Source organism: Rattus norvegicus, chromosome 7, assembly GCF_021556685.1.
Source record: "Rattus norvegicus strain SHRSP/BbbUtx chromosome 7, alternate assembly SHRSP_T2T, whole genome shotgun sequence".
Taxonomy (NCBI): domain Eukaryota; kingdom Metazoa; phylum Chordata; class Mammalia; order Rodentia; family Muridae; genus Rattus; species Rattus norvegicus.
Window position 1 is genome coordinate 142,187,892 of NC_141540.1, and position 21,853 is coordinate 142,209,744.

The 21,853-nt window shown below is 49.9% G+C and overlaps 2 protein-coding genes across 3 annotated transcripts; one reads left to right on the forward strand and one right to left on the reverse strand.

The window, feature by feature from the left end:
• Positions 1-4,984: 4,984 nt before the first annotated feature.
• Krt88 (keratin 88) lies at positions 4,985-10,914 on the forward strand. Of its 2 annotated transcripts, NM_001014267.1 has the most exons (5): positions 5,064-5,099; positions 7,803-7,928; positions 9,466-9,683; positions 9,963-9,994; positions 10,505-10,914. In NM_001014267.1, exons 1-5 carry the CDS (start codon positions 5,097-5,099, stop codon positions 10,663-10,665), a joined length of 540 nt encoding a protein of 179 aa, NP_001014289.1. In that variant the 5' UTR covers positions 5,064-5,096; the 3' UTR covers positions 10,666-10,914. The 2 variants fall into 2 exon arrangements, with proteins under 2 accessions (XP_087414671.1, NP_001014289.1); XM_087558545.1 differs by lacking the exon at positions 9,963-9,994 and having other exon boundaries at positions 4,985-5,099; positions 9,466-9,710.
• Positions 10,915-16,064: 5,150 nt separating this feature from the next.
• Positions 16,065-21,188, reverse strand: Krt81 (keratin 81). The gene is given in 9 exon segments (NM_001008814.3): positions 16,065-16,571; positions 16,886-16,917; positions 17,298-17,518; positions 17,794-17,919; positions 18,154-18,318; positions 18,485-18,580; positions 19,215-19,275; positions 19,935-20,143; positions 20,754-21,188. Coding segments are annotated over 9 exon segments (1,446 nt in total). The 5' UTR covers positions 21,123-21,188; the 3' UTR covers positions 16,065-16,404.
• Positions 21,189-21,853: the final 665 nt, after the last annotated feature.

Genomic DNA, 21,853 nt, shown 5'->3' on the forward strand with positions numbered 1-21,853 from the left:
ATGGGTCACTATACCCAGTAGACCAGTGGTTTTTATATACAACCTCTATAAAGATGCAGAAATCGATCAATCAATCAGTCAGTCAATCAATCAATCATACAGCCAGCCAGCCAGCCAATCAATTAATCAACCAGCCAGCCAGCCAGCCATTCAGTCAATCAACCAAGCAGGCAAGCAATCAAGCAATCCAGGGGGCCTTTGTTTTCCCTTTGCTCTTGACTGTGACTACCTACATGAGTTCCTGCCCCAACTTTACCAGAAGTGACGGGCTATGATTTGATGCTATAGACCAAGTAGATCATTCTCTCACCTCAGTCGAGATATTTGCCACAGCAACTGAAATGAACAGGACACCATCTACCCATCCATGTGTGTGTCCTGTACACCTCTTCTGAGTGCTGACTGTAGCCTGATTGTACTTAGTCCCAGGAATGCAGAGACAAAAGACACCGTTCCCGCTCCATGGTTCCTGTTGTACTCTTTCCCCCTGATCTAAGCTCAGGGAAGCTAATTGTTTACTGATGGGGCTGAATCTAGGACCTTTGAACATGGTAGGCAAGCACTCTACCCCGAGCCTGGGAGAGTTATTATACTAAAATAACAAGACTGAAATCTTTAAGATGAATAACAGCTGTCGTTAGTGTGCATTAATGTACTGCGGGGATGGGTAAGTCCCTTGTTCTCACCTCTTTCTTCTTCAGGTTTCGGTAGGTGCTCAAGGACTGCAGGTCAGAATCAAGGTGAGTGGGCATATCCAGCAGGCCCCAGTAGACCCATAGGTTCTTTGTATCTTCCGTTACTGAGGCACCAAGAGGTGGACTCCAGAATGGCAAGATGATGGATTTAGCAAATGAAGACTTTAAGGAAACTGATGCAAATATGTCCAAAGTGCTTGCTTAATCTCTGTCTCAGTTAGGGTTTTACTGCTGTGAGCAGACACCATGACTAAAGCAACTCTTATAAAGACAGCGTTTAATCGGGGCCGGCTTACAGTCCAGGATCATCAAGGTGGGAGCAGGGCAGCATCTAGGCAGGTATGATATAGGTGGAGCTGAGAGTTCTGCAGCTTGTTCTGAGGGCAAACAGGAGAAGACTGACTTCCTGGGAGCTAGGATGAGGGTCTTAAAGCTCACGCCCACAGTGACACACTTCCTCCAACAAGGACACACCCACTCCAATGAAGCCACACCCACTCCAACAAGGCCACACCTCCTAACAGTGCCACTCCCTGGGCTAATCATATTTAAACGATTGCAATCTCGATGAGTAAAAGAAATGAAAATGGAACAGAATAAAGTGGACATTTTAGAACTGGAAACTACAGTAATTACTGAAAGAAAAAGTACAAGAAGTGGACCCAAGCAATAGGTTGCAGATGTCAAGGATGGGCCCATTAAGAGCCCGCAGGGGTTGGAGAGATGGCTTAGCAGTTCACAGTGCTTGCTGGTTTTTCAGAGGACCAGAGTTCCATTCCTAGCATCCACAATGAGCACCACACAACCTCCTCAAAGCATAGCTACAGGAGGTCTGATACACCCTACTGGCCTCTCGAGGCACCATACATGTGTGGTACACTTGTTTGAATTCACAGACAGACAGACACACATATACAGACACACAAACACAGACAGACAGAAACACACACACACTCACACACATACACTCACACACACTCACACACATACAATAAAGTAAATCTTAAAAACCAAGCCCCAGGAAAAATTAGGCTTATACTATCAGAGTAGATAGCAATTCTTCCCTCAGAGAAACTGGAGGGAACCAGAGTGTGTGTCTTGCAATGCGTCTTTTCCAGGATTCTCCTTTAACTGGCAGATATCCTTGGGGGATTTATTTTTTTTTTCTTGTTTGCGTTCAGTTTATGTATGACTTGACATTGCTCTGGCCTAAGTCTAACTTGGTACCTCCCCTCACTGGTTTCTGGGAAAATCCTGGCTGGGGAAACTGTTTCTTCCAATGGAATATGTAAATTAAATTACTATCGCAAGAGATTACTACTTCTAGACCTGAGCGGGGAGGGGTGAGTACCATGAGGGAAGTCCCATTCCTGGGTCCTGTCAGGCATGGAGGATATGCCAGGTATGTGTGGGTAGTGCAAGAGGTAAGAGGCAGTTAGTACCATACACCAGGGAATAGGGTGTGTGTCTTCTTTATGGTTAAGTGACTTAAAGTGATGGGGGAGCTGTGAGCCCAGGTGGGGAGAAAGGAGGCTTACTCCCTGGGACCCAGTTGGCTTTGCTGTGTGACTATCTCGGTGTAATTCTGTTTTTATTTGTGGGAGTGGCCCCTGGCGGCTTTTCCCTGATTCTTCCATGGTTGGTTCTGTCTTCCACACCCTTATGCTTGTATCCTCTTCCCTCCTTCTCCCTGGCGATGATTCTCCTCCTTCCTGTTTTGTGTTTCCCCTCTGGGAATCCTCAAAGTCCTGCCTCTGTTCCCCTGCCCAGCCATTGGCTGCTGGCTCTTTATTGACCAGTCAAAAAACCCAACTGTTCCCAGGGACCTGCAGCAGACAGACGTGCAAATTCCCATGTAAGCACAAATCCAGTCCTCGACAGAGGCAATTTTTTTATGTGTTACCAGTAAAAATGGAAAACAATTTCCTATCATTTTGTGAAATTGAATTCTCTGCCTACCTTGTAACTCTACCCCTAACTGTATACACGGGCACCATCTTACATTTCTTATTTTTAGGTTTATTTATGTGTATTAGCGTTTTGCTGGCATGTATATTCATGTGCCACCTGTGTGCCCTGTGTCCACAGACATGCGCCCTGGAACTGAAGTGAGTGGTGGTTATGAGCCACAATGTAGGAACTGGGAACTGAACTCAGGTCCTCTGCAAGAGCAGTCGATGCTTTGAATCACCAAGCCATGTCTCCAACCCTATGGTCATGCCATCTTTGTAAGAAAAAACAAAAATGAAATAAAAACAGAATTACACTGAGATAGACACTGTACTGACTAGTTTTGTGTGTTAGCTTGACACAAGCTGGAGTTATAGAAAAAGGAGCCTCAGTTGTGGAAATGCTTCCATGACATCCAGGAGTAAGGCATTTTCTCAATTAGTAACCATTGTGGGTGGTGCCATCCCTGGGCTGGTAGTCTTGGGTTCTATAAGAAAGCAAGCTAAGCAAGTCAGGGGAAGCAAGCCAGTAAGAAACATCCTTCCATGGCCTCTGCATCAGCTCCTCCTTCCTGACCTGCTTGAGTTTCAGTCCTGACTTCCTTTGGTGATGAACAGCAATGTGGAAGTGTAAGTTGAATAAACCCTTTCCTCCCCAACTTGCTTCTTGGTCATGATGTTTGTGTAGGAATAGAAACCATGATTAAGACAAATTGGTACCAGAAGTGGGGTGTTCTTGTGACAACTTGACCATGTTTTGGGGAGGACTGTGGAAGGACTTATTACTTTGAGTTAGAAGAGCTATTGGGATGTTAAGAGCTCTATAGGAGCTTGGAAGATAATGTTGAGAACAGTGCAGACGATGGAGACCTGGCTTGAGAAATTTCAGAGGGAAGACTAAAGACTCTTATCAGGGCCATGTTGTTTTGATTGTGAAGATTCTGTGGTTTTGGTTAGCTGTGATTAACAAGAATCAGCTGTGATTAACAAGATACCAGAACTACTAAAATGAACCTTTGAGTTACTGGGACTATTGATGCTGGTCAGCTGGAGCTAAGAAATTAGTTGATGATTAAGAAGAGACCAGCATCACTGAGGTGAAATCTTCTGGGAAGTGTTTGAGAACACAAAGAGGGTGTGTTCCAGAGATAGCCAAGGTTGTACCTTGTGCTGTGTGTGGCTGGACTTGGTAATGTGTAAGAGTTACCCAGGTGGTACTGGTTTTGAAGGCATGAAGGGGTCATGAAGAGCAGCTGAGGCTGGGCACTGTGAGAGGCCATGGAAGGCCATTGGTGAAGGTGCAGCCTCAGTTGCAACTGATGGCCCAGGACTGAAGGGGTCATGCAAAGGAGTTGAGACTTGGCACCATGAAGAGAGCCTGTGAGAGGCTATTGGTGAAGCCAGTTGCAGTGGAAGACAGCAGTATTTGGAGATGCCAGTAGCATGAGATGAGCACCAAGAGCAGCAGCAGCAGCAGTAGAGTACAGCAGCTGGAGCCTAGAAGACAACGTGTGTGCTACAAAGGGCAGAGCTGGAGAAGTGACCCAAGCCCTTGGATGAGCCTAGGAGATCTTGAGTGGATCCCAGACATTGGACGGTTAGTTTGATTTCGCTTTTGACTGTGCCCTGATATTTTTCCCTCCTGAGGTAAGAAGTATTTTAGTGGAGTCCACAGTTGAATTTTAAAGACTTTCAATTTTAAAAGGTATTGGATACTTTAAATGGATTGATCTTTTAATATGTAAAGACTGTGGAACTCAAAGTTATTTAGATCTTGGGGATGAATAAAAAGTAAAGGTTGAGGCTTAAAGCGATGTGTTTGTGTGTCAGGTTGACACAAGCTGGAGTTATCACAGAAAAGGTGCCTCAGTTGTGGAAATGCCTTCATGAGATTCAGCTATAAGACATTTTCTCAATTAGTGATCAAGAGGGGGAGGGCCCAGCCCATTGTGGGTGGTGCCATCCCTGGGCTGGTGGTCTTGGGTTCTATAAGAGAGCAAGCTGAGCAAGCCAGGGGAAGCAAGCCAGTAAGTAACATCCCTCCACGGCCTCTGCATCAGCTCCTGCCTCCAAGTTCCTGCCCTGTGTGAGTTCCTATCCTGACTTCCTTTGGTGATGAACAGCAATGTGGGAGTGTAAGCTGAATAAACCCTTTCCTCCCCAACTTGCTTCTTGTTCATGATGTTTGTGCAGGAATAGAAACCTTGACTAAGACAGTCACACAACAATGCCAACTGGGTCCCAGGGAGGAAGCCTTCCTCCTTCCTGCCTGGGCTCACAGCACCAGCTCCTTCCATTCTCTGTCTCTAAAAATTCCAATTGGAACCTTGCAACTGTAACCAAGTGAGGTCACAGAGCAGACAGAGACAGAGATGAGGATTTTGTGAGCACCTTAGGCTGGAGCTAGGCTGTGGTACTCGAGAGGTTTGGAGGCATCAGGCGGCCCTTTACCATGGTGAGACTTGCCCATGGCTCATTAGTCACATGGGTTGAGGCTCTTGGACTCTACCAGGTGCTCCAAGTGCCATCAGCCACAAACTGCTGTATTCCACTTACCATGGGCACACTTGACAGGAAGGGGTACAAGAGACATTTGTGGGAGATGCTCTTTTACATTTTGACCCTGTGTCTGTTCCCCCTTATCCTGCCTGTGAAATTTGCACTGTGTTGGTGTGAACAGTGCACAGTGAATGAAGTTGCTGGTTAGGATGAAGGCATGGGTGTTTCCTCTGTCCTGCAGAGTGCAGAGCCAGTGGCCTGGGCTTACGGCACGATATGGGCAGCTGAGGGAGAGATCTCAGTCCATAAAGCAGATGCTTGTTCCAGAAGCTTGAGGACTCTAATTTGACCCCTAGAACCCAAGTCAAAATCTGGTGTGTGCTTATAATCTTAGAGCTGGGAAGGCAGAGGCAGGGGGAATCCCTGGGGCACTCTGCCTAGCTAGCCTAGCCTAATTGACAAAACCTAGACTCTAGCACTAGACTCTAGCAAGACCCTGTCTCAAAAAACAAGGTGAAAAACACACACACAGCTAATGTTTCCTAGGAGAAACATTCAAAACTGACCTCTGACCTCCACACAGACTTACATAGACACACACACAGACTTACATAGGCACACACACACACACACACACACACACACACACAGAGCTAATGTGGACAGCTGTCCTAGGGAGAACATTCAAAATTGGCCTCTGGCCTCCACACAGACTTACACAGACACACATAGACACATACAGACACACAGACACACAGACACATACACAGACACACAGAGCTAATGTGGACAGCTGTCTTAGAGAATGACATTCAAAACTGACCTCTGGCTTCCACACAAACTTACACACACACACATGGATACACACACATACATGGATACACACACATGGATACACACACATACATGGATACACACACACACACACGCATACACACACACGCGCACATATACACACAGCTGTCGTAAAGAACGACATTCAAAACTGACCTTTAGCGTTCACATAGACAGACACAGGCAGGCAGATGGACAGAAAACACACACACACACACACACACACACACACACACACACACACATACCTACACACACACTCCTGAAACTCAGTCTGGCTTGGGCTGACAGTCTCCCTCTCCTTTGGGTCCCTATTTGCTTGCAGGTGAAAGGTCTAACTCTGGGCCTGCTCCACAGGAGGTGGCGGGGTTCCAGTTGAGATGGTGATTTAGTGCCACTGTTTCCATTCACTGGCTGCTCATGTGTCACACATGTGGCCAGACACTGACCTCATCCATTAGGGACAGCACTCTCCACTACTGTGTGCTGCAGACAGGATCACTGAATTCTGATCAACAGTGCTCATTAAGATATGGACATGTGTTCACATGTCTAGTGATGTCACATGTCACTTTAGTACAAAAATCAAATGGGCAGAGTTGGTAAGCTTCTCTCCTGAGCTACATACACCCCGGCTCCCTACACCTGGGCTTTTAAAGTCCTTTTCAGACAGACTTGGCAATTCCTTCTCGCAGTCCCCATACGTATAAAACTGAGGTGTGTGAGCTCCAGGTTGGCCTTGGCTATCTATTTTGACTCTGTATTTAAAAACGTGTTTGAGGGTTCCTGAGCTGCCTCAGCAGGAAAAGACACTTACTGCCAAGGACTCATGTGGAGTGTCTTAGTTAGGGTTTCCACTGCTGAGAAGAGACACCATGACCAAAGCAACTCTTATGGGTTGCTCCGGGGCTGGCTTACAGGTTCAGAGGTTCAAGTCCATTATCATCATGGCAGGCCTGGCAGCATCCAGTCATGCCGCTGGAGGAGCTGACAGTTCTACATCTTGTTCCCAAGTCAAACAGGAGAAGCCTGGCTCCTACGTGTCCAGGGTGCCCTGACATTGACACATACATACACACTTCCTCTAACAAGGCCGCACCTACTCCAAGTCCATACCTCCTAAAAGTGCCACTCAAACCACAGCATGGAGTAAGGGGAGAACTGACTTCTACAAGTTGTCTCTGACTGTCACATGCTCACTCACCATGGCATGCTTGTATCTACACACACACACACACACACACACACACACACACATGCACACACAAATAAAATAAAAATGTAAAGTTTTTAACATTAAGAATCGCCACTGGATAGGCTGGAGAGATGGCTCAGTGGTTAGGGGCACTGACTGCTCGTCCAGAGGTCCTGAGTTCAAATCCCAGCAACCACATGGTAGCTCACAACCATTTGTAATCGAGATATGAATACATATATACATATATAGTATATCTACACATATACACATAATACACACACACATATATATACATATATAATAAATCTTTAAAAAAGAATCACCACTAGAGTTCCCCAAACGATAGCTATATGTGGTAAGTTTCAGTGTTTGGCTCCACAGAGCTTACCTCTCCCTGTTCTTGAGATGAATCCTGGATTGCCCAGCCCCCAAAGTCCCTGGACAGATTCCCATCCCGGGACTGTGCACCAGGCTCGGTTTGCTATCTGCAAGTCTGGCTGTGGGATACGCTGACTTCTCTCAGTAACAAGGGCAGAGGACTGGATGTTTAAAGAGGACCTGGCTGGGACACCAGGTCTGGGTGGGCGTTTGGGTTCTGTTTTATCCTTGTCTTCTCTCCCCATCCAGTGTGAGGAAACAAAAGCCACTGTGCAGAAATGCGTGCAGACCCCTAGGCACAGCAAGGAGACTCTGAACAGACTCAACCAGGCGATTCAGCAGTTGAAGATGGAGGCAGGTGGTGCTCGGAGTCAGGTGAGGCACTGGGGCTGGGGGTGGGGTGGGGTGCCGTTACCTGTGCCTTTCTAGACTCCCTCATCCTTTGGAAGAGGTGATGTGTGAGTGTGTGTGCGATTGTTCACATGGGCGTTGACTACACGCGTAGCTCTCGCTTCCCTTGGCCTGGGCTCTGTTTGAAGTCGAGAGATAATTAGCAGAGAGGATGTATATCAATACATATGTCCTTTTATACATCTTTGTATATTTTTTAACGTACCCTTTTTTGCTGTTTTGCCTTAATATCAATCCTGAGCTCACAGTCAGAAATGACAAGATCTACCAAGTTTTCCGTTTTTTTCCTTAAACACATGAAACACACACATCCAGCACTCAGAAGATCTCAGGTTCCAGGCCACCCTGTGCTATGGAGTGAGTTTAGGGGGAAAGTGTGAGTTACAGGTGTATTAGTTGGGGTTCTCTGGAGTCACAGAACTTATGGAATGCCTTTCTGTAGATTAAGGGAATGTATTGGGATGATTTGCAGTCTGTAGCCCAACTAACCCAACAATGGGCAGCTGTGGATGGGAAGCCCAAGAATCCAGAAGCTGCTCAGTCCCATGAGGGTGGTTGTTTCAGCTGGTCTTCCGCATAAGCTAGAATCCTCAAGTAGGTTCAGATGTGCTGGCAAGCAAGTGCAAGCAGGCAAAATGAGTCTTCCTTCTTCCCATGTCCTTATGTATGCCTCCAGCAGAAGGTGTGGCCCAGATTAAAGGTGTGGACCACCATGCCTGGATTTAGAACTTGCCTTGTACCAGGTTGACCTTGAACTCAGAGATCTGCCTGCCTCAGTCTCCCGGGATTAAATGCTTGTACGGGATTAAATGCTTATACTACCTTGCCTGGGCCTAAGCTTTTAATGTCTATGATACCTCAAGATCTGGATCAAAAATGTATGTCATCACATGTCAAGATCTGGGTCAGAAGCCTGAGTCTTCCAGCCTCCAGATCTGCACACAGATGTGCCCTCCTTTTGTGGATTGTAATGCATGAAATAATTCTATGGTTGGGGGCTCACCACAACTCACGGACCTGTGTTAAAGGGTCGCAGCGTTAGGAAGGTTGAGAACCACTGCTCTAGAGATACTCAAACAAGTGGATAGATTTCAGAGCAGGCCTCCATTTCCTCCAGACCATGGGTTATCTTCACACCCACACTGCTCCAGGCTTTTCAGTAATGGTTAGGTCCCTGAGGCAGGAGGAATGAGGATGAGGCTGACTATCTATCTCTACCTATATGTCTGTCTGTCTGTCTGTCTGTCTATCTATCTATCTATCTATCTATCTATCATCTATCTACCTATCATCTATCTATCTATCTACCTATCATCTATCTATCTATCTATCTATCTATCTATCTATCTATCTATTGTCTATCTAACTAGCTGGCCATCTATCTATCTATCTATCTATCCACCCACCCATCCATCATCTATCTATCTATCTATCTATCTATCTATCTATCTATCTATCTATCTATCTATCTATCAATCTATGCTCTTTGCTTCATTTCCAGCCATGTGAGCTACAGAAAACCAAAGACTTGGAGGCCATGAAGGATGTGGCCTCAGGCAGTGCTAAGGGTAAACTGGCTTGGCTGGAGGCTGCCCTGCAGCGGGCCAGGCAGGACATGGCCCGGCAGCTACGTGAGTACCAGGAGCTTATGATCGTCAAATTGGGCCTGGACTTTGAGATCGCCACCTACCGCAGGCTGCTGGAGGGTGAGGAGCAGAGGTGAGGTCTCATGAGGTGAGGGGGTGGGTATCCAGCCTTGGCTCTCCTGCAGTCAGTCTTCCCACACCTTTGTAGCTCCTTGAACAAAAACACCCAGGGCTGGGTGTGGGCTGAGGTAATGTCAGACGGCAGAGCTGTTTGTCCATCAAATCAAGGAAATGGTAAAGCCCGGCCAGGCCCAAGGAGCCTGCAGGCTGGAAGGCTGTCTGACTTGGGAGTGTGGGAGTCAGAGGAAACTGGTAGGTGGATTGACGTAGCTATTGCTTCTTTTTGCCACAGGCTTGGTCTGAGACTTGAGGCAGGGAGCGTGGGTAAGTGACTTGGGTAAGATATGAAATCTCGTCATCCCCAACTCCCCCCCCCCCCACCCCCATTCCCTCAGTACCCTGAGTAGTTTTATCTGTCCCTCTATGCAGGTCACAGTTGTGGGGGGACTGTCTTCTCAGGGAATAATTCCCTGTGTGTGTTCTGGGAGAGGACTATGGGGGAGCCCAACTTCTGGGTGTGGGCTGAGTCAGAGTCAAACAGCAGAGCCATTTGTCTATTAAGTCAAGGAGATGGTGATAGGAGTCAGGCCGGGCCCAAGGAGCCTGCGGCTGGAAGGCTGTATCTGATCTGGGAGTGTGGGAGTCAGTTTCTGTATTGGGGAACCTGGTAGGTGGATTCCTCTTGCCACAGACCTTGTCTGGGACTTGGGGCAGAGAGCATTACTCTGGCGCTGAGGAGGGTCTATCTCTCTTGAAGAAGAGGAGCCTGGCAGCCTTGGGACGGGAAGGATTCTCTGAATCCTCTCACTGATCTCAATTCTCTCCTCTGTGCAGGTCCCAGCAGTGATGTCAGTCCCGGCCTGACCTCTGTCTTAAGGGCACCCGGCGTCGGTTCCTGTGGCCTGGACATGAGCGCCCCTGGTGGTGGCTGCTCTCTCTGCAGCTCCGCGGGCTGTGTTGGAGGCTTTGGCTGCCTTGGCTCCCGTGAATGTTGAACCCCTCCCTCCGGAGAAGACTAGAAACTGGCGCTTCTGCCTCTTGTCTCAGATTTCCTTGCCCACAGAGCTGGCCCTCTTCTCCCTTCCCCCTTTTGCACCTCACCTGGAACTAGACGGGACTCCGGTGTCGTCCTGTAGACAGGGCCTGTGGCTACCTGAACCTTGCATCCTGCTCCTCTGACTGGTTCTATTCTTGCCCCTCCCCCCCCAGGCTTGCCCTTTAATAAAACATTCTGTGGTGGTTAAGCAGCCAGCCTGTCTGAACCGGACTTCCAGGCCACTCACAGAACCAGCCAATACCATGAAGGAACATGGTGGTGTGTGGGTGCTAGGTGACTTAGTCTTGGGTGACTTACTATTGTACAGCTCAGATCTTTATATGATGGGACAGGTGGTTTGGTGGATGAAGAAAGCAAGAGACTGGGTAAATTCCACAGACTGTGTGTCTGGGTCCACAGTCAACTAACCTGATCTGTTAGTCTTGGTTTTGGAGTCGAGGATCGAACCCAGTGCCTTGGGCATGCGAGGCAAACTAGGCAAGCATCCTGTGGCTGGATTACATCCCAGCCCCCGGCCAACCTCCCAGCCCCATTGTAGAGATAGGCTCTCCCTCGCAACTCAGACATGCATGGAACTTCCTACGCAGCCCAGGACTGAACTCAAAATCCTCCTGCCTTAGCAAGCCAAGTGCTTGTCTACAAGCATGCACTATGACACCAGCTCTAGTCACGAATGGTGGTATGAGGTCTCCTATAGTTCTAGCCCCAGGGACTTGACAGTGAGACAGACACTCTGGCCCTGTTCTCTGGGGGCAGGACACAGGCACAGATATAAATAAGAATAAAGAAGGGTTGGGGATGGGGAGAAAGCCCACCTCCGCTGCCTTGATATACACTCAAAGCCAGGCTCAGGCTCATAACTGGGTGGCCCAGACCTACGTTCTAATTTAGGAAGAGGTGGTGGGGCAGGAAAACATTAAGCCGCAGGGAAGTGGCCTCATGTCTACCTCCATATATGAGGGATAGTTTGGTCTGAGTTTCCCCAAGGAGGCTGTACTTGGACAAGGGGACAGTTTCCTGAAGGCTTGGGGTGGGGTGGTCAGAGCAAGGCTGGCTTTGTAGAGTGGTAGAGCAAGGGTCTGTTTGGAGAGTTCACATTCTTTTCCATTGCGAAAAGGATTATGTCATCAGTGTGTCCTGGGAACAATAGTTCCTGCTCTCCACATCTCTGGGTGGGGCTCAGGTGCGTCATTAGCCAGAGGCCCAGCATCTCCTTTTAAGGCATTTAAGTGCCTGAGTGTCAGCAGTTTCCTTGTTCCAGCACCCGAGGAGCAGCTATCCAAAAGGCTCCTTTCTCGGGCACACAGGGCAGTGTCATGGAGAAGGAATGGATGGGAATGTGGCTTGCTGTTGGTGGCATGTCTCATCAGCCTCATGGTGATCTCTGGCCTTCTCTAACCAAATATTCTTACTGGCTCCCCTAGCACAAGGAGCCCTGAGGGCGTTCTCCTACCTGGGTCTCCAGAGTCCAGCTCCATGTCCCTTGCATTTTACTGGGAGGTAGTGAATGATTTTCAGGATCAGTTTTTCTAGCTCCAGTTTCAGTGTGTGTCAGGGAGTGGGGCTCGGAGGGAAGTGAAGGCAGAAAATCTCAGGGGTAGCAGACGGGACTTCTGTCCAGCATCCTGCATCCCAGCTCCCCGGAGACTGGCTGACCACATTTTTCCCTTTCCAGACCCCAAGCTTCAGGTTGCCTGGAGTCTGTCTGGAGATCCTGAGGGTCTGGGGTCGGGTTGGAGTATTTTTCTAGACTAGAGCTATTTGAGTCACCAGATCTCTGTGGTTTAGGACACATTCTCTAAGAGGTTCCCCAAGCCATGGACCACATTCCAGCATGGGATGGAGGAGACTCAGCTGGTGGCTTTATGAGGAGTCATTTGTTCTGAATCGAGGTGACTTCTGAGGGGAACAGGGCTGTCCCCAGTTCAGTCATTGCTTCTCATTACAAGGGTGAGGCAGGAGAGGAAGCCATTAGGGGTCATGGGAAGGGGGGAAACCTCTTACCCTAGGATTTAACTTATATGTTTAACTGGCTGACTGCATCTAACACACTGCTTGGATCAGGGGAGACAATCTAAGGAGAACAGAACCCTTTCTGAGAGGTGATCTGAGTGTTATAACAATGAATGGGTGGAATTTGTTAGGACCAAGCACGTGGCTTTGAGTCTAATTCGTGGGCATTTGTCTCAATCTAAACTTGAGCAACGTTTTGCAAATGACCTTACAATTTCGTTTACTTTTTTTAAAGATTTATTTGTTTAGTTTCATGCGCATGGGTGTATGTCTGTGTGAATGTTTACAGTGTACCCGCAGGTTCCCTAAGCAGCCAGAAGAGGGCACTGGATCCCCTAGAATGGGAGTCACAGGCAGTTGTGAGCCCCTGACATGGGTGCTGGGTCCTGAACTCAGGTGTTCTTAATTGCTGGACCATCTCTTTAGCTCCCACAAAAGGAAATTCTGTAAGGTAGGAGACGTAAGCCAGCATATGTGTTTCTTAAAATTTAATTTATCTTTACACTTTAACTTTTTGAGCCTGGTTGGAAAAATGATATTCTTTGAAGGATGCAAGTTTAAAAACCACAAAATGCACACGTGCGCGGGCACACACACACAATCCTTACAGGCCCCGCCCCCCGCCCCCCATTTTTAGTAAATGTCACTCTGGTCACATAGAATTGTTTGGATCTCACCCGAGTGAAGGCCCCTAAAAGAAGACTCCTTAGGAACTCCCATGCCCATAAAGATGGTTTTCTGTTCACTTCATAGCACTCAGATGTACCTACCAGATGTTGAGCTGGGTTCACATCTCTATCTGAGACCTTGAGGACAGTGACTGTGTCATCGTTTACCCATCTTTAGGACCTACCACCTAAATAGTTTTGGTTGGTTGACACATTATGGTCTAAGTTGACCTACCCAGGAATATTTTGTGCTCCCCCCCCCCAATTGGAATGTCTCAAACTTACGTGATCCCTTGAAGTCATTTAAAAGTATTGTGGCTGGAGATGGAACCCAGGGCCTTGTGCGTGCAAAGTTGTGGACTCTATTCCAATCTGCATCCCCAAACCTTTGTGAGCATCGGTATACCCTTAAAGAGAGATGGGAAAGTCTAAGGCTAGCTGAGCTCCCTCGGCTGCAGTTAGAGCAACAGCACACAAACCTGGTGGGTCAGAACAACAAAGGCAACCAACCTATCCAGGGAACCCTTCCCAGAATGCCGCTCAGCAGCCCGAGACTATCACCACTCCTATTTGATTTACAGTGTCATCCTGGGACACCTGCCTAACCAGGACACCTGATACATCAATCAAGCTTTTGTACAGGAGCAGAACCCAGAGAGTGCATACATATTACAAAGGAGATTGGCTTACACATGCAATGTGGCTGGGGAACCCAACAATGGCTGGCAATACACTTAGGCTGAGGACCAGGCTTCACATCTCAGCTGTCCCACACTGGACTTGAAGTCTCAGAGAACCACTGGTCTCTAGCCTATGATGCAAGGCTGAAGATATGAGGGGTGATTGCAGAGATTGCAAGCAACAGACCAGACCCACTTACCAGCAAGGGACAGAGGCAGACAGGCAGAAGCAGAATCACCTCTCTCAGATCCCTTTTGTAGCTGGGTCACTGCTAGAAAGTGCTGCCCACTCTGGGGAGGGTCTTCCCCCACAGCTAGTCTTTCCATGAAACACCCTCACAGATCCTCTCAGAAACATGTTTCTTAGCTGATTCAATTAGATTGATGATCTAGATTAACCATCACTGTGGTGTCTGCTCATAACCCTACTCTGCGCTCACTGTGCCCTCACAAATCCCTGAAGCTCGGAGAATGTGGAAGTTGTGTGGCTGGAATGGGTGGGAGAAAAGAACGGATCAGAGCCTGACAAAGTGAGGGATTGACAGCAGGTAGACCAGTAGTCCCTTAAGGCCCAGCTTGGGTTGTGACAATAGTGAGGTTGACAGGGAGGTGGCAGAGAAGTGGCCTGTCCAGACTGGAACCTTCATAGAGGGCTGGGACTTCAGGACATAGAGTCTGGACATAGGTCCTGCTTCTTAGCTTTGCTCTGTCTTACCAAGAGGGTTAGCAAGAAGAGCCACACACTTTGGAACCCTCTGGAGCACTGTCTATCAGAGATGGCTGGCTCTGGCTTGACTCTATGTCAGACATGAGCCCTTACTCAGGCCATTCTGCTTTGCTCTCTCAGTGGTCTTCACTGTGTGTGTGTGTGTGTGTGTGTGTGTGTGTGTGTGTGTGTGAGCGCCCTCGCACAGGGTTGGGGGAGGAGGACTTCCATTTCTGCTACATCTTCTAAGGCTGAGAGTGGAAGTTTAGGGGTGCACTGTGTGGCAAGATGTATGTTCAGTGACAAGCCTCAAGGCATTTGCTACGCTCCAGCTCCTCCTCGCAGGGTCTGTGAAGGAGTTTGGTGACCCCAGGCAGGAGTATGGACATCTGTCTCCAAGCTTGTGACCTCTTTTCATGAATATGTGTGTAATGAGAGGCTGCTGGTGGCCCTGACTCCTGGGGACATTTTTACTTTATATCCTACAAAAGAACAATACCTAAGAAATGAGGGTAGTGGTTGCTTGTGGCAAGTCCTGAAATTGCTTTCCTCTTTCATAAGGTGCGACCTGAGTTGGGAGCCCCTGTGGTTAACCTCGTCCTAAAGAGTTGTGCAAACAGGTGCAGAGAGAGCAAGCACACAGCCTGTGTTTACTCAGCCGTGGAGAGGCAGAGCAGAGACAGAGCAGCCTCCCCGATTGTGCTGTGTGCTGTATCTGAGGCAACGCAGCAGCTAGGGCAGGGCTCCAAACCCCAAAGGAAGAAAAGGAAAGCCAAGTCAAAGGGGTTTGAAGCTTTACATCATGTTGGTGTGTTCTTGCCTTTAGTAAATTACTCAGGCGTGAGTCTTCCCCACTGACATGAGCGATGTTTCCTTAAGCTCCAGGCGCTGGAGAACGCGGTGCTTACTGTCCAGAGATTACAAAGAGCTCTGGCTGCCTTCTGGACGGCAGTGGGCGGCTCAGTGAAATGAGCAGGAGAGAAAAACATAAGATCCACAATGCGGCTGCACCGCTCAACTAAGAGACAGGCCGCGCCCCAGCCATCGCTCATCTCTGCCCGCTGTTTTTTTTCTGTCTCGGGAGATGTACTTTTACGGTTGTGTGGGTAAAACTGCACCACACGAGGGCCAAGAGAGTGGGCTTCAGACAGGACTAAGACTGCTGGGAGCCCAGGGACAAAGCCGGTCCTGGAAGTTCCGTTCTCGATTCCATGTGATGTAGATTTGAACCCTGGCTCCTTAGAAGGCAGACAGAGATGAAGACAAAGTTCAGAGTTGACTACATTAATTTATTGGAAACAGATCAAGACAGAGATTAGAGAGGGGAGGGGGACTGTGGTTCTAACTGCTGGCTCACAGTTAAGGCAGGGTAGGTGGTATTCTAGCCCCGCCCCCAGACTCCCCACCCTGAAGCTCCAAAGGGACTTCTAGAAGCCAGTATTCACTTCTGAGAGCAAAGGGGGTCCTCCAGGGAGACCAGAGGGGCCAAGAGTGAGGGTCATTTCAAAGTGAGCGAGTGGCTGAGTCCCTTCTTCTAGGTCCCAATATTGGTCAGCCAGGGATGACTCAGGATGAAATGCTATGAAGGGGCCGGGATGTGAAGGCAGTTTTTAACATTTACGGCCACAGGACACAGCTGAGCCACAGGGTGCACACAGGCCTGTGTTCACTGCCAAGTTCCCGCTGCAGGGGGCGCTGCAGGCGCTGCCGGTCACCGGCCTGGAACCTGACACGCACAGGTCCCCACACACAACTCCTCCGCGGGAGCTGCTGACACCTGCGGATCCAGAAGAATGAGTCAGAGTGGAGGCGGGGGGGGGGGGGGCGGGGGTTGCGGGCGATAGCTGGGAAAGCCTCCTGATTTCCTAAGAACCCTGTTCCCTGACCCCGAGTCCCTGGAATTAAAAGTCAGACCCCTTCCCGTGAACCATCTGGTTCCATATAGATATGAAAGTCTAGACAGTCTGACCCCAAATCCCTGCCGATAATGTGGCAGCTCCTGTTTTGCATTTAGTTCTCATCTAAACTCCTTTCACATTCTGCCCGCTGTCACAGGCAGTAAATCTGTCCATACAAATTGCTAATACTTACAGACATTCACAGCTCCGACACCTTCACACAGTCTGGGGGAAGACAAGAAAGAACTTATGAAGAAACACTCATTCTACTTATTCATTTTTAAAGTATGTTTTGTTTGTGCAGACTTATTTCTACATGCTTTAATGGATTCACATTTTTAAATAATAATCATAATAAACTGTTAAAACCAAAAAAAAAAAAAAAAAAAAGAAAGAACTTATGAAACCCAACACGGTAGCAAACACTGCTACCCCCCGCCACGCCCCCCAAACTCGCTCCACAAGTCAGAATTTTCCCTCAACAGTTGGTCAGAACACCGTCCATTATAAACACAACCTTAAAGAAACCTATTAAAGATTCGCCCCCAAAGTCTGGCTATTGGCCAAGGGCAAAACAGGGTTTGATTCCTCTGGGAAGGACCCACCTCTGTTCCTCGCCCTCCAGCAGGTGCCTGTAGGTGGCGATCTCGATGTCCAGACCCAGCTTGGAGTTCATCACCTCCTGGTATTCCTTGAGCAGGCAGGCCATGTCCTGCTTGGCCTTCTGCAGGGCAGCCTCCAGCTCAGCCAGCTTGCAGCGGGCATCGGTGAGGGCAGCCTCTCCCTGCTGCTCAGACTGGGTCACAGCAGCCTCCAGCTTGGTGTTCTGGGGACACAGAAGAGAACAGGATAGCCAAGGGTCTCTGGGTCCCACTGTCCATTATCGGCACATTATCCAGTTTCTCCCACCAGTCAGGAACATTCTAGAAGCAGCCTCTTGCCTTGTTCCCGTGGGTCAACCTGAGTGAGTGTGATCAGGAAACCCAGCTGTGCCAATGTTGGAAGACTAAATGGTAAGCTCCAAGCAGGACACAAGCTGACTGTGTGGCACCGAGTAGGTACCCAGCCTCTCTGGTCTCAGAGCATCTGAACCTTACACACCTGGCACTTGGCGTTCTCGATCTCGGCTGTCAGCCTCTGGATGATTCTGTTCAGCTCATTGATCTCCTCTCTGGTGCGACGCAGGGTCTCTCCATGCCGGATCACTGTGGCCTTTATCTCCTCACACTGGGGGTAGGAGGGAAGCAGAGATACCCATGAGGCTCAGGTTGTAACATTGACCCAGTGAGCACACTGCCACCGAGTGTGCAAGATGCACAGTGGGCAGGCTGGGCTGCCTCCTCAGCCTAGAGCTGTGTGCCATCCTCTTGTGTTTCCTGGTGTGCAAGAAGAAGCCTTTTCTGATAGATCCTGGAGTCCTTCCCACTGTCTCATCTAAGGACAGATGTCCTGACCTCTCACCTTGGTGCGGTACCAGGACTCGGCCTCTGCGCGGCTGCGGCTGGCAATGTCATCGTACTGAGCCTTGATCTCAGCAATGACGCAGTCCATGTTCAGGTCCCGGCTGTTGTCCATCTTGACGATGACGGAGGTGTCTGAGATGTGGGCGTGGAGGATGCGGGTCTCCTGCAGGAGGAGGGAGACAGCAGTCAAAGGCTTCTTGAAAATCCAGTCTAATCCCACATCCCTGTGCCAACCTCTCAGACTTCCCCTGGCCCACACAGGACTTCACAGTGATGCAACAACTGTCTGCAGGCTACTTGTTGGGCTTCCACCTTGCTGCTGCCCTCACCTCCTCATACAGTCGCCTCAGGAAGTCGATCTCCTGGGTCAGCGCCTCTGTGTTGGCCTCCAGGTCTGACTTGCGCAGGTAGGCACAGTCCACATCCTGGGAGAGAGGGAGAGGTGTGAACCTGTTTTCATCTGTCCTATGCAGCACAGGGAGAAGGATCCCAGTGTTTGTGTGTGCAAACTGTCTCTGCTTCCCTTCCCAGCATGCATTTGGCAGCCCTTTTTCTGTGGAGACTCTCCCTGCCTCCCAGCTTGGTCCTAACACTTATTTCCTTTTTTTCTCATTTTGATTCTGTACTGGAAACCTCCCAGAGGGGCTCCGGTTCTGCTACGGGAGCTTGCCCTGCCCCACAGTGATCCCTGGCTCTGTTGCCTTGAACAGAGTCCTGACGTTGTGGTTTGACTTGTGGAGCAGGAAGCAGACCACACAATCATTCAGTGGGGAGAACAAAGCCCAGTGGTTTCCTCAGATTCCAGTCACAGAGCCTCTGAAGCAGGAGAAGGCAGCAGAGGTCAGGGTAGCCACATACTGCCTCGGGGCCACTAGACATTCCAGGCAATTTGCCCTTTGTCACAGGCCTGACAGGATATTCATGAGTCGCCTTTTGGGGAATTCCCCCTCCTCCGTGGAAAGGTTCCCACCGGACCCCCGACATTAGCACCATTTCCCTGCAAGCACAGTGTGCCCCTAGCGGGTTCATGTTGCTCTGCCTCCTACAGCTGTAACTCACCTTCTTCAGAGCCACAAACTCATTCTCAGCTGTGGCTCTCAGAGAAACTTCCTCCTCGTACCTGACGTGAAGAGAGGAGAGGTCAGGTGGGGGGCTTAGTCTCTGAATCCCATATTCCATGTCAGAGAGCAGGGAGAATCCTTACAGCGGATCCTTCCAGCCCCGTGAAGGACTTTCTGGTTGGGTCTAGAGTTATCTAGGGATCTCCGTCTATTTGAGTTTAGGGTATAAGGCTTGTAGGGGACTTGTGAGCATTCTGCTCGAGGGTCAGCCTCAGTGTCTTGGGGGGAATGGACATCCTGTATTCTTGGCCATGTAGATCTAGCATTCTGTCACTTATCAGTTTTATCCCAGCTGCTGAAAGCCCTAGAGATGCAGGACTGGGAACGTAGGTCTGTGGAGTTTGTGAGACTGGGTCCTGGCTCTCCTAATGCCTAAAGCTGTATTTACTTGGTTGCCACAGTTCATGGGAACAGGTAGAATGCTCTAGAGTGTCTTCCCCCAGAAGTGAGCAGGCCTAGATGCTAAACTGTCTCCAGCTGAGCTAGACAGAGCCTAACCAAACACAGGGCCCCTTCAGGTGACTGCCTACCCAGAAACCCCATAGATGGCAGGCAGGATTTGGCAATGCCCTCTGCTGTGGGCCACACATGTTCCTGGGAACAACTTTATTTCCTGTGCCCTGAGCTTCCAGCTAAACTGAATCCCAAGAACCCTCACCTCTTCTTGTAGCCCTCCATGGCCTCCTGAGCATGGTTGAGCTCAGCAGCCAGCCTGCCACTGTCGGCCTCCACACACTCAGCCTCCCGCCTCAGAGTCTCGATGTAGCCCTCGAACAGAGGCTCCACGTTGCTCTCACAGCACTTGCGGTTCTGGAAGAACTGCCACTTGGTCTCCAGCAGCTTGTTCTGCTGCTCCAGGAAGCGCACCTGCCATGGAGGGAGAAGGGGTTCAGGGGCAGGTCTGGGATGATGGTGGAGATGGAGTAGAGGGGCTCTGGGAAGGAGCCTGAGTCTCCATTCCCTTATCTTGGCCTTGCCTGTCTTTCCCATGGGTAGAGAGCACAAGGGATAGGGTCAGTGCCTACTCAGGAAGCCAGGTGGACACCTCAGTGCCCTATGCTGGGCTCAGTGCTCTCCTCTGAAGCAAGGAAGGCAGGAGTCCCCATAAGCAGAGCACCCCTATTCACATCCCAGAGGCGATGGAGTCACAGGCCTTTTGGAGTCTCTCACTAGGAAGGCCTCTGCCCCTTCCTCCAATAGTCTGCACCCTTCCTGTCAGCCCAAGTGCAGTCTCCCTTCTTGGCCTGGCCAAAGCTCCATCCTGCAGCCCTTGGGACTCCCTGTAGTCAGTTTGTACCCAGGACAGCCTGGCCACTTCTCTCGGCCATAAGCTTGCTTCTCAGAACTGACAAGTGAGCCCTGTGAATCCTGTCTTTTGAGCTCATTTTGGGAGGGCTTTCTGCTTCCCATTCCCCTCAGCGCCCAGCCTTGGCTGTGTCCTGCTGTGCTCCAGGAAGGACTGGTCCAGGACACCCACCTTGTCGATGAAGGCCGCGAACCTGCTGTTCAGGCACTTGATCTGCTCCTTCTCCTCATGCTTCACGCACTGAGCATTGGGGTCGATCTCCAGGTTGAGGGGGGTGAGCAGGCTCTCGTTGACAGAGACGGTGGTGATGCAGGGCGGGCTGGGCCCACAGATGCCTCCGGATCGGTAACCGAAGCTGCGTCCACAGGAGCCAGAGCGGAAGGCCCCGCAGACACTGCGGCTGCCGAAACCCCCTGAGAGTCCGCGGTAGCAGGAGATGCCCCTGTAGGGAGCTGCAGTGATGCAGCAGCGGCCGGGACGGGGCCCACAGGCTGAGGCGCAGCTGAAGGCGCGGCCACAGAATCCTGATCCACAGGTCATTGTGCTTCTGAAGATGGGCTGCAAAGTTCTGGATGGGAGCTCCGGAGTCCTGATGGAAGCTCCAATGTGCTCGTCCAGGTACTGGGGTCCTATTTATGGCAGGTTCTCAGGGGTTTGGCTAAGAAGGTGGTTGAGGCAATTGGACTTTATGGGCTTGGGCGGTTAGCCTTGTCCAAGCCTCTCTAGAATGTGCTTTAATGGTGGAGTGGCCCGCACCCTCCTCTTTGTAAAGCATGCCAACAGGTGCCTGGGGCACTCGGCAGATTGCATCTTCAAAGTGTCTGAGATGGGGCATGCGCACTCTGTGGCTTTGGGGAGGGCAGGAAGGACCCGTGCATAGAGAATAGCTGGGAACTTGGAGGGGGGGGGGTGCCAATGCAATTGTTACTTCAGTGTGTGGGGAGGAGGGTACCTAAGCAAGACTGGGGGATCATCCCCAGCACGCATAGACTTGGTCCAGGACCTCTTTCAAAGCAGAGCAGGATCCTGCCCCTCACTGCTATGTCTGCTGAGCAATGCTCCCCCAACCCCGGACATGGCAGCACCCAGTGCACGGCTGAGTATTTGTCTCTTTAGTTCTCTCAAATCCGACTGGAGTTTACAGAACGTGTGGCATATGGTCTTTAGGTACTTCAACACCATACCCCCCCAAACCCGGGGTCTTGAGTGTACTAGCAAGGACTCTGTCCCTGAGCAATACCGCACCCCCTTCAACGTACATTTCTTAAAAA

Excerpts from the sequence above, each read along its gene's own strand:
- Krt88 (NM_001014267.1), top strand. Across the intron at positions 7,929-9,465 it reads CAGGTGGTGCTCGGAGTCAG|CCATGTGAGCTACAGAAAAC; the intron begins GTGAGGCACTGG and ends CTTCATTTCCAG. Across the intron at positions 9,995-10,504 it reads ACTTGAGGCAGGGAGCGTGG|GTCCCAGCAGTGATGTCAGT; the intron begins GTAAGTGACTTG and ends TCCTCTGTGCAG.